Genomic DNA, 12,127 nt, shown 5'->3' on the forward strand with positions numbered 1-12,127 from the left:
GGCTGCGCGGGGCGCAAAGAGCAGCAGCGAGGGGAAGGCCGTCAGACAGGCAGCAGAGTTGGTACGAACATCATCGACTTGACAAACTAAACCAAAAAAACATCTCGACTGCGCTTCGCTGCGTCTCCGTTGATAGATATGCTTCGGACTTTTCGATATTTGGGATTTATGTTGGATTGCGCGACTGATCGCTCCGGAGAAGATGACTGAATTTGAAGTAAACAGCGGAGGAGAAAGTGTGCCTTCTTTGGAATTGAATGGGTCGTGTGCCACAACATAACTCGGAGTGCATCAAGGCCAACAGCAGCCTGTAGCAGTAGTTAGCTAGCTAGCTAAGGTTAGCCTGCTAACGTTACAGGTGTTAGGCGAGAAATTACCTAACGTAACTTGTTTAGTTAGTTAGCAACAACTTGTGCTCCCATGGCATGACATCGAGCCGGAGTGAATGTGCCTGTTATTAGCTCGTTTGCTGGTAACGTTATTAGCCAACGCCAAGTAACCCTAGCACGTATAACATTTAGCGACATTGTTATTAGCTAATTAGCTAGCCCTTTTTAGTTAGCTGCTGTCCTCTGTTTACAGCAGCGGGCTAGCCTCACTAGCTACCAAGCTAGCGAGTTAACTTAATACATGTGCTTTTTCCCATGTAGCTAACAGCTCGCTAGTCAACCTTATTCGACCCCGGACTTACCGTCTGGTTTAGTGATACTGTCCCTATTTGCAAGCGAGCTAGTTGACTTTTTCACCGTGCCTGGACTGACCCACCCACAAGGACTATCCGGGGCCGATGCTGACAATTCAGCCCGGATCACGGCAACGCAAGGAGCCGCCACAGCCATGCAGCCACAGCAGATATATGACTTTTCAAGTGACGAGAACAGTCACAAATGGAGAGGCCTCTTCGTGCAAGCTTTACGAAAGGTAACACTTTGTTTATTACCGGGGGGGGGGGAGTTGTTGTCAAACTAACCAGCATTTGAAGTCTTCGACGCGCACCCAATCATCTTTATAAACATGTCTCCCATACTGGGGAATGAATGGTACGGGCTACAGAAGTACTGATTTCATTTGCAGGCACCTTACTATCTAACACACACACAAGCACACACACACACACACACACACACTTATATCACTAGTAAGCATACACTCCTACTAAACCAGTGTAATCAAAACGCCTAACAAGACCTCCCAGACAAGCAGCCCTTGATGAAAATAGACCTTTACCAATGTTGAAACTTGTGTGTTTCGTTTCAGTGGCTGTCTACAGTGTAAAGTGTCTAGGCTGTTTTCTCAACAGTCTCTTCCCCAACTTCCCTCTAATGACTTTTTTTCCCATCATGTTTTTGAAGAAGTAGGTTAATTTTAACCAGTTTGTACAGTAACTTGAACTACTGACAAGTGTTGCATAATTTCGAGGTATACTGTGAGTCGGTGCTACTTCTGTCTTTTAAGCTGCAGGGAATCAAGATGACAACTTCTAGTTAAATACCAGTGAAGCTGTGGTGGGACTGCGTTCTTCCTGTAGATTAAATGCACTGTCAAACATTAGCAATGTGTGTGTTGCTGCCAACCGCTTCATGTTTTCCTCGTTGGCTATAGCAGCAGAGATGTCTCATCCTAGCAGAGCAGAGACCGAGTGCAGCTGTTTAAATCTGGATTGACGTCAGGTTTCCCCCTTCTCCAAGTAGAGGCGACTTCATCCTCACAAAGCTAACTGAAACTTTCAAAGCAAGAAACATTTTCAGTTGCATAGTCTTGGTCAATAGGCTTTTCGGCTGTCTGTCTCTTTCCCTTGTCTTGCATCACCTTGGTTTCCCCTTGTCACCAGGATAGTTTTATTTTCTGTTTTCTCAACCTTTTGCCCTCTCTGTTCTTTCCAAGGCTTATAAACCCATGACAGGTACAGACTCCTAACTGAAAAGACAAGGTATTTTTTTGGAGGATATAAACCCACAATATCCACAATGAGATCCACACACACACACATTTACTTGTCCTGATGTGGCTGGGGCTTGTAAGAGCCTCTCCTGGGTGAAGAGAGGGACACAGGCTGAAGTGGCAGAGCTTTGTTGTGGTGCAAAGTAGAGATAGGACATTTTTAAGTTAGTATACAGATTCACTAGAGCAGGAACTTTGTATTCTTGAAATGGATGAAAGCTTTTTTAAAGACATGAAATATGCATGTTTGTGTATTCCATAGTAGACTATCCAGTGTAATTAACTTTTTGTTTTGTTTATTGTCGCAGTTAGTTAACTAGGTCATTTGTATGACGTGTAGCTAATCAAGTGTCTACTGCAGACTTTTGCTGTCAGATTCGTCAGTGACTACACATGATAAACGGTTCCCTCCCATTTGTAATGGTTTTGCATTTTTGTTAATGCAAAGTAACTTTGAAGCAATGTTATGATGGGTCTTATGAGGTAAGCTAATAGTACGACAAAGCGCCTGCAGAACTACCAGCCATAGAATTAGCCGTGTAGCAACATCACATTTATAGATAACAATGTTTTGTTTCTGTCCCCAGTCCCTAGCGCTGTAGAGATTGTATGATGAATCAGGTGAAACTGAGAGAGCAGGTGGTGGGCCGTGGTGCAGCGGTTTCATTGTCTCAACTTGTTACACAACTGCCGGAGGGAAAGCCTGTCAGAGATTGACGCAAGAGAGGTTTGTTATGGTTTTGACTGACTGTGACTCGCTGTTTTTCACAGCTGTCCACTGGGGGGTTTCCTTGTCAGAAGGAGCCATGTTGGATGACTCCACCCCTGAGAATTTAGATTGCTATTTAGAGGCAGGATTAAAGAGTACCTGTTGATAGACACTCCTTGGAACCAGAGCAGCAAAATAACTTTTTGATCAACCAGCCAGCTAGAGTTTTAGACTTGGCATCTTCAAATGATGGTTGATCACCTGCAAAAGTGGCTAGTAGACGACAAACTTCCCACAGCCTAAATTTACCAGCATTTGATAAATTATATAAACTATGAATTGAGCCTTGAGCCTTTTTTCTTTTCCCCTGACATGCTGCAGGAAGGAGACACATCATGCAGAGACATCTTAACTATGATCTCTGTGTATAAACTTGAAATTACAGCCTTTCACTTATAATGCCGAAATGGAATAAGCCTTTATTACACTTTGATGAGCAGCCTGCCAGTCGTAATGCCAGCAATAAAAAAGGAAAAAGGCTTGTTCTGTATCAGAGATACGACTGTGTAGCTACTCTTTCAGGTCCTATGTACTCCATACACATGTGTGCTCATCTGTGTCTCTCTCTGTGGCGTTAATGTTCACCGTGACATTTTGCCATGGAGGAGTCCGGGGTTTGTGTCACGGCCGCGTCTGCGTGTCCCGGCTATTCTCGATCGCTGCGGCTCGTGCCTGGTGCTATGCAAGCGCGTCATTTAGCCTCTGACATGCTGGTGTTAATAATAACTGTGCATTCCCCAGGTCTGCTGTTTCACTGGCATTGGGAGAAAGGCCAGGGGTATGGTGGGTACAGTTTCATTCCATTGCCATGTTGAGTTAGCGGAGCACGGTGTTGAGTTCACGGGGCTCCGCTCCACGAGGCGCAGGCCGACGTTTAAAGCCGAGATTGGTCGTGTTACAGGCCTGCTTTGTTTTTGTGTGTATGTTGCCTCTTTTATCCTGGCAACACAGAGTCGTCGGTTAAGAATCTGACACGGTGACTTCACCACGGGCCAAAAGTTACGGCTGAGATTGGTCTCATTATAGTCCGGCGTTTTTGTTGCCTCTTTTCCCCTGGCTAAAAAGAGAAGTTGTCAGTTAAGAATCAGACAGGGCGACTTATTATAGGCCTCGACTCCAGCACTCCTCTCTGTGAGATACAGTCCAACTGTGAGAGCTCACATGCTGTCTCTTTCTATCACTTCTCATACAGTATCTGCCACCTAGATAGAGAGACAGTTAAGAGTCGGACTGGCTGTGCTCATGACACTCTATTCTGAGAGGCGGAGAGTAAAAGCTGTTATATATCAGGCAGATTTTTTTTGGGCAATCTGGGAAGGGTAACTTACCTGCCAGCAGGAAGTGAACTGGGACACGGGACAAAACGCACAATAGAATTCATCAGGGTGACAAGAAGTTTCCAATGTAATCAGTGCAAGAGAGCAAGAGGCGTGTATTGTAGCCCTGCAATGTTCCCCAAATGGTCGCCTGTTTATCACAGCCCGCCGACTTACAGCTCAGTTTCATTTATCCCTCATTTCGTCAGGTAGTCTCATTGAGATCAAGGTTCCTTTTTTCAAGAGAGACCAGAGAACAGAAAGCGTTCCTAAAAATGACAAAGAAAATACGCAAATACAATTCAGTCACATGTTCCAACGGTCAAACAGTCAGCAACATACAGGGACATAAGTTATAAAAAGCAATCGTAAGCATCATAAAACATGTGCGATGGATGCCATTGCTTTAAAATCAGGGAGAGAAAGGGGGGGATTATGATTTCAAATTTCTTTGCTGTCTTGTTCCATTTATATGGTGCATAATACCAGAAACCAGTCTTGCCAGATTCAGAATATATTGATTTGAGTATGATTTATCAATTACAATTACAATTTCCCATTTGGCAGACACTTTTATCCAAAGCGAAGTACATATGAGATTTTAATACAAGACAAGCAATGATCTAGTCAGGAGAGAACAACGAGAGTAAGTCCCATGAAGCTAAATTCTGGTCCAACAGGACATAGGTGCTACGAGGCAGATAAAGATTTTTTTTTTTATTTTGGATTAGACAGTCCATCAGGTGAGAAGGTGTTCACTAAAGAGCTGGGTCTTTAGCCTTTTCTTAAAGATTGAGAGGGACTCTGCGGATCGGATGGAGTTTGGTAACTCGTTCCACCACCGAGGAACCACAGAAGAGAAGAGTCTGGCTAGAGACTTTAGGGCCTTGTTGTGGTGGCAGCACCAGGCGCCGTTCGTTTTTATCACATTATATTTTATCACATTATATCTTATCACCTGACTGGATTGAGAAGCAGTGAGAGCAGATTCTTAACTGTGGTAGCTCTGCTCAATGAGCTACAGGCTAATGGGTAAAGCTGAGATTTAACTTGTGCACCTACTATATTGTTTTTCTATCACCTGTTTGATCCATCATCGAGCTGGATAAAGAAACCCTCACTTAAGAGTCAGCTGACCTGGTGAACTCACGGCACTCCACTGTGACTTATAGCCCAACTGATAGAGCCGAGATGTGGTTTATAAAACTAGTGTCTTGTAGATAAGATCAGAATTTAATTGTCTACTAGTCCATACCCGGGGATGCACCATAGTGTTGTAACGGACCGTAGTTGATCCGTACGGATCCGCCCCCACGGTTCGGCACGCATGTGAACCGCGGATTAATTGCAAAGTTTAACCATCATAGTGTGAAATACAGTTTTACTGCTGCTGTTATTTTTTAAAGTAATAATTCCCTAAATCTCGATGCAGAGTTGCAGTGAAAATATACAGACAAGACAGATGCGTGCTGTGTTTTACTCTGAAGCGCAATGATTGCGTAAAAGCCGTCGCTTTCGCCTCCATTGAGTGAAATCCCGTAGGCTGTGACTTGCCTTCGGGCATTTTCAGTGGTGTAACCGGGAAACTGGGCATGCTTGTCATCGTTGAAATAGATCACAAGATTGTGATGTTTATTGCAACTTCGGCAATATGCTGCCGTCCTTCCCTTCGACACGCAGCTCCGCTCGGAGAAGCTCCAGTCTCTTTGCCTGTCTGTGGCATAGCCTTCAGTGTTGATTGGTTACACGTCACGAGTAATAGCCTATCAGATAGTGCTGTGGGCGGGACATTGAGCGAGACTACAGACAGAGAGAGGCGGCTGCATCAGAGCCAAAGTAGCACATTTTTAAATTAATTGAACCCTTTTTTTTTTCTTTTTGCTGATCCGAAAAATGATCCGATCCGTGATTCAAAACCGTGATACGATCTGAACCGTGAGTTTTGTGATCCGTTGCACCCCTAGCGCGCCACAACTCCGCGCAGACTTGCCAAAAATGCGCATAAACAGCGTAAATTTGGGAAGCTGGAAAAATCAGCTTCGTCAGTCCCTGCCTATGCCAATGCTCAATGCCCATGTGCAGTTTCAGATTGATTGGCCAACCCATTGAGGAGCAAAATGGATGCAGACAGACAGAGTTTTCCTCATTTTATAGTAGGATGAACAGTGTCTGAAATTAACTTTTTGGTTTAGCTAAGGGCTGTTTTTTTTTTTTTTTTACCCATTTTAGTGCTATTTTGTGTACAGAATCAAGTGCTGTGTGAGTACATTTTCAGTTCTAATTTAAAACTTGCTCACTCACTTATACAAGGGATGTTTTTTTGTCTTAGTCTTCATTTTTTTTCTTTTTAGTGACCTCACACCTCGCCACATTGGACTAACGAAACAGGAGGAAGAGTTTGCAGAAGTACAGAACTACTGCTTTGTGTAAAGCAGCGTACCAGGCAGCCAGTTTGAGCCTGTTTGCCTGTTTGATACACAGCGATTCTGCTTTGATTTGCTCACGGTTAGAGAGAATGTACAATGATCAGCAGGGACAAAGTTTGACCACAAATGAGGACCAAACACTGTATGTAACTGAGCCATTCAAATGTTATTGTCTCAAAGAGTTACCGGTCAGTGTGGTGGGTGACCCTTTATCCGCCAAAGCCAAAGTTTACTGGCATTTGGCACTTGGCGGGTGTTACTTTCAGACCTTGACTATGAATGTGGAAATGTTTCTCTGGATTTACTGCAAAAAAAAAAAAAAAAAAAAAATATATAGGGGGAAAAAAACAGTAAAAAAAAAAGAACAGGTGAGGCAAGGGAAGCCTCAACCTCAGCAGCCTTCACCTCTTTAATTCGAGTTGAGTAAAGAATCACACAGCAAAGAGCCTGACATACAGTATCTGGACCCTGGCGGTTGCCGGTGGAGACCCGTACCTCCGGGATGAGCTCTGCGTGTTGATTGGACAGGATGTTCTTGGTAACAGGGTCGCACTTCCTGTGCACCGGCCCCGGGCCGTCCACAGAGAGGAGCGCAGGCTGATTAATCCACATCTTTCCCCACCCTTCCCATCAGCCCTGTCAACACCAGCGTGCTCTCCGTCCTCAGACAGAGTTGAGGCAGAGACGAGGCTGGACACAGGCCAGGGGCACTGGGTCAGGTCAGACAGGGGTCACCCAAGGGTCACGTGTTGTCGCTTGGAGGTCCACCAGCCTTTGTCTTGCTGCTCTACATGTGAGGAAGGCTAGCTGCCTGCCAGTGGAGTATAGTGTGCTTGTGACTGTGTCTCCAGTGTGTGTATGTTTGTGCCAGTGTGCTGTCACCTGTTTATGTCCTCTGTTAGAGCTGAACAATTAATCGGAAAAGAAAAATCGAAATCGCAATATGAACTTCTGCAGTTTCCAAATCGCAGAGGCTGCATTTAATTGCTTAAGAGAGAGAGAGAGGCATCCACAATGGATTTCTAAGGAATTTTAGAGCTCCAGTTAATCTTTGGTCCATTAATGAAGTACAGTATTGGTGAAAATCTTTTCATCAAACTCCTGCCCACTGACATCTCTTTTATTTGAACAAAATCACTTTTCTTTAAACAATTTTAAAAATTGATGACAAGAAAAACTTAAATCGCATTTCCAATATTCTGTCAAATAATTGCAATTAGATATTTTGTCAATAACTTTCAGATCTAGTATATATATATGTATGTGTGTGTGTGTGTGCCATCTATGTGTTTGTTCGCACATGCATAAATATGTGTGTCATTTTCTGTTTCTGTCTGTGCGTCTTACAGTTTATCCCTGTGTTTCTGTGTTTCTCTTTGTCTTTGTGTGTGTCTTGTATGTCTGTGCTGTGCATCTCCTGTGTGTGTGTGTGTGTGTGTTTTTAATGTGTGTGCGTACGTGTGTGTCTGTTGTCTCAGAGTTGATCTGTGCCCTATGGTTCCCCAGACAGTCTGGTTGTAATGGCAGATGATGTCATGGCATGAATCACAAACAGTGACACATGCTCGGGTATAATAACAAGCCCCACCCCCCACCACACACACACACACACACACACACACACACACACACACACACACACACACACACACACACACACACACACACACAGCAACATTACCTGCAACCTGAGCCTGATGCAGCCCCATATACACAGCCGGGAGAATAATCAATTGAATTAGAAATGTTAACCCTGTATTAACACCATCCAGCCTCTATTATCACCCCCAACCTTGCTTTTCTTTTACCACCAGCACACACACAACACCTGACCACTCTGTTGTGTTATAGTTACGACTTACATGATGTTCAGAAGCATATATACAGTATGTAGATATTTATTACCGCATGGATAAATTGGTTGGCCTCTGTCATTTAGTTAGGGCTGCACAGTTAATATTGTGTAATTGGTTATCACGATTATAATTTGATTAATTATTTTAGAAATTGGCAGTATTGAAACATCTAATTTCATTTTGTTGCCTTTAAAACACCCACTGTGTCAAACCAAGATCTTGATACACGATATGAAAAGTAAGCAAGAATAATTTTGTTCCCCCAAATCATCGAGACAAATAATCATTATTAATATATGCGATCGCATTATCTAGTAAAATAATCAGAATTATTAGCGATAATTGTGCAGACCTACATTCAGAGTAGTTTACATTGTCTGAGGCAGAACTTTTCATTTCAAAATTCACTTTCACTGGCTGTGTTTACATGTGTGGTGTAACCCTGCTATTGGTAATACTTTATTCAGGTTAAGCTGTTTACATGCACCATTGATACCCTGCAATTGAGTATCCATGTTCTCATGAATAAACCAGTTAACAGAATATTCCTGTTTGCTCCTGTGGCGTCTCGCTTACAGACAGGACTGTCCACCAACAAAAAAAAAGTATGAGTATGTATGAGAACCTGCATCCACCAGCTCCCGCTTTCAGATAAGATAAGATTTATTGATCCACTTGGGGAATTTCAAATTCACTTTCACTGAGTAATAGTAGGTTACTTCTAATACAGTAGAAAGAAATCGTGATCCCAATAACAATAGTAAGTATTGCGTGCTGCCTTTTTTTTTTGTTGTTGACATCAAAATGTACCCACAATGCTGCACAAGTCAGTTTGGGCAGATGGCGAAAACCAAAAGTAAAAGGAGTAAGATATTTCCATGCCTTGTTATAACCTGTTAAATATCGGTTATCTTAATCAGATTTCTCATAACCGTAGTTTTCCATTCGTCTACGCAGAACCAGGTAACTTGAGTAAGAACAGAATTGTTTGTGCATGTAAACATAGCCACTGTTATACCAAGTTACTAGATTTTTTTTTTTTATATCGAACCTCCAAATCATGACTGGCTAACTGCCAAGGTGGCTGGTAGAGCAGACATCAGACAGACTTCTTAGCCAAACCTTTTCAGCATTTGGCTTATTGTGTTAAATTCCTTCCCGTCAACCCCTACTCCCACAGACTGATTGGGTCACTTTTTTTTTTTTTTTTACATTTGGTACATTTTAGGTTTTCATTCCATCCAAACGCTGAACCAGCTGAGTTTCACACAGTAACAAAAACGTCAGTGAACTAATCAGTGAAACTAATCAGTGAAATCAGCTGGTGTAGTGGTCGGACGGAATGAAAACCCGCAGACTCTCGGGCCTCGTTGAAAACCACCGGGCTGCTACACAGATTTTGACCTACTATTTAATTTGGGTTTTTTTTCTGTGTTTTTTGTCAATGTGTAGACTGTGACACTGATGCTGCCAAGGGTTAGGGGTTCGATTCCCACCTGCTCCACTTATGCTAGAAATGTATGCACTCATGCTTTGGATAAAACATCCGTCAATTGGCATATTGTGTCTGTAAAAACACGCACGTCTGTGTATGTGTGCGTGTGTTTTATGTGTGCAGCTTTCATTTTTCTGGTGGCTTCTCTCTGGTTTTCCTTTCCCGGCTTTACACTCGCAGTATGGCTGGCTCTATTCCAGTCTGCATGTGTAGAGTGAGCCTGCTGCTGCTGCCTCCTCGTACACCCACATCAATACCGCTCAGTCTGCTGCTATGATCTCCTGTCCCCGGGGGCCTCCGCTCTGTGTGGTGGAGAACAACAGGGAGAGAGAGAGAGAGAGACGGGTAGAGAGAGAGAGAGAGAGAGAAAGTGAGAGTGAGCGAGCTCTGGGACTTCCTGTACGCTAGCCGGCCCTCCTTAATGGAGCTGAACCATGAAACTGAACACCTTTAGCATGGCACAGGGGGATGAGCATGAAAGCTTACATATCATCTAGATTTATTTTTTTTCACCCAATGCCTTTGCCTACATACAGTAATATAGTGGGGAAATTGCCACTAGCCACCAGCTAAATGCTGATATATTTTGGCAGGTGGCAGATCCGTTTGACTGATCCACCAACCGCTTGCAGGATTTTAAAGTCTATGGTGAATCTGTTGTATTCAACCGCTTTCAGCTGGTAAAAAGTGGCTGGTAGAAGTTTTGAATTCACCTGCCGCTGTGGCAGGCAGAGCAAAAATGTAGTTTCCTCTCCTCGCATACCAAATGACTCTCATCTCATGCCTCGTGCTTATAATCCGCGCATTTCAAATTCAGGAGTTCCCCTTCTATTTTCTACTTAATTGCTTTCACTTGGCTTACTCTTGCCTTGCGCTTACTGTAGCATCAACCGCCAGCTATATTAGTCCGTGTGTATGTCCGTCACCCATTAGGATCAGGTTGCACGGGTACTGTAAATATATTGAGCTACGGTCATACCTACACATGGCCCTGCTCTCCTTTCAGTCCTCAATTTAGACGTCCTCATCTAGCCCAACTGTCAGGCACATTAAGGCATCGTATATAGTGTCATTTCAGACCAGAGCCTCATCCATCCATCCATCCATCCAAGTGGCAGTCGGTCAGTCATCAGTCAAGTCATATTGATTGGTAAAGCGCTTTCAATAAAACAGATTCGTCACTAAGTGCTTTACTGAGCAGCAAAGGACAAAGACGCGGGATCAAGCACACCTCAAATTTTAAGACATGAGGCCTCAAATTTGAAAGTAGAAGTCCTCAGTCAGTCAGTCAGTCAGTCAGTGAGTTTAGTACAACACAGGCATGCAACAGCTGCTGGTTATTTGGTACAGTATAGCAGTATGGCAGGTATGGGTATCTGTGTTTAAATATCTATTGTCTTTTATACAAATTCTATTCAATTTTGTTTATATTTGTTGCTGCTCTGTGTGCTATCTTGACCTTTTTTCTCTGAATTCTTTAGTATAGAGGGCACTTGTTGGTTGTAGGCCACTCGAAGGAACGGGCCAACTATTCTGTGAATGGAATCGGGGGAAACCCCCGTAGTTTCTGTTGGGTGACTCACAACTCCTGGTGTCATGTGGAATTTGGTCAAGTGCCTTTTTTGAGGCTGAGGGAATAAATCTCATACTTCTGCTTTGACCGTTTTGTTTTTTTTTTCCACTTGAAGTTTACACCGGTACATTATTTATAACTGTTATGTCTCGTGAGTCTGCATCAAAACAGAAATGACGTGCGGAAACAGAACTGGAAGCCAAACTGTTGCTTATCTTTTCCATCTGCTCTTTTGTTTAAAAAGCATCTGAATGTGGTTAATGAATCAGAATTGGAATCTGAATTGGAATGCTCAGGGTTTTTTTTTTTTAATCTCTCACGTGCCAATTGTACATTTCTTTCCTTTTTCATTCTGTGTTTTATCATTTTATCTCAAATAAGTAAACTTGAGACAGAGGGGACATCCTGCCCATCACTGTATCACTGTTAAGTCAGAGCACAAGAATGCGCGAAGCCCGGTCAGGGTTGACCTTTAAACTCTCCTCTCACATTCCACATGCCGGGGGCAATGTTTTGTCATCATAACGCCCCGCTTTACTATATGCCAGGGTAATTCCATCACTTGCATGTGAACAGCCCAGCCTTTGTGTGTGTGTGTGTGTGTGTGTGTGTGCGTGTGTGTGTGATAGGGAGAGAGATGCAGACGAAGGGAGAGAGTAAATGTGAGGCTCCCTTTCTATCCACCTCTCCTCTCGTTCTCTGCCACAGCTTTTTTTTTTTTTCTCTAGTCTGCTACGGCTCCTATAATAGT

At 43.3% G+C, this 12,127-nt stretch overlaps 1 protein-coding gene across 3 annotated transcripts in view; it reads left to right on the plus strand.

Moving 5' to 3' along the window:
* The first annotated feature begins 63 nt into the window (after nt 1-63).
* The window catches only part of sos2 (son of sevenless homolog 2 (Drosophila)), a 38,931-nt gene continuing 26,867 nt past the window's right edge, over nt 64-12,127 (plus strand). For all 3 annotated transcript variants that reach the window (XM_071524444.1, XM_071524445.1, XM_071524446.1), the window contains exon 1: nt 64-921. In XM_071524444.1, coding sequence (XP_071380545.1) covers nt 838-921 — 84 coding nt within the window. In that variant the 5' untranslated portion in view covers nt 64-837. The remainder of the gene's footprint in view (nt 922-12,127) is intronic.

This window comes from Centroberyx affinis, unplaced genomic scaffold (assembly GCF_046629955.1).
Source record: "Centroberyx affinis isolate AG114_WGS23_722 - 3 ecotype Tasmania unplaced genomic scaffold, CSIRO-AGI_Caff_v1 ptg001198l_1, whole genome shotgun sequence".
Classification (NCBI taxonomy): Eukaryota; Metazoa; Chordata; class Actinopteri; order Beryciformes; family Berycidae; genus Centroberyx; species Centroberyx affinis.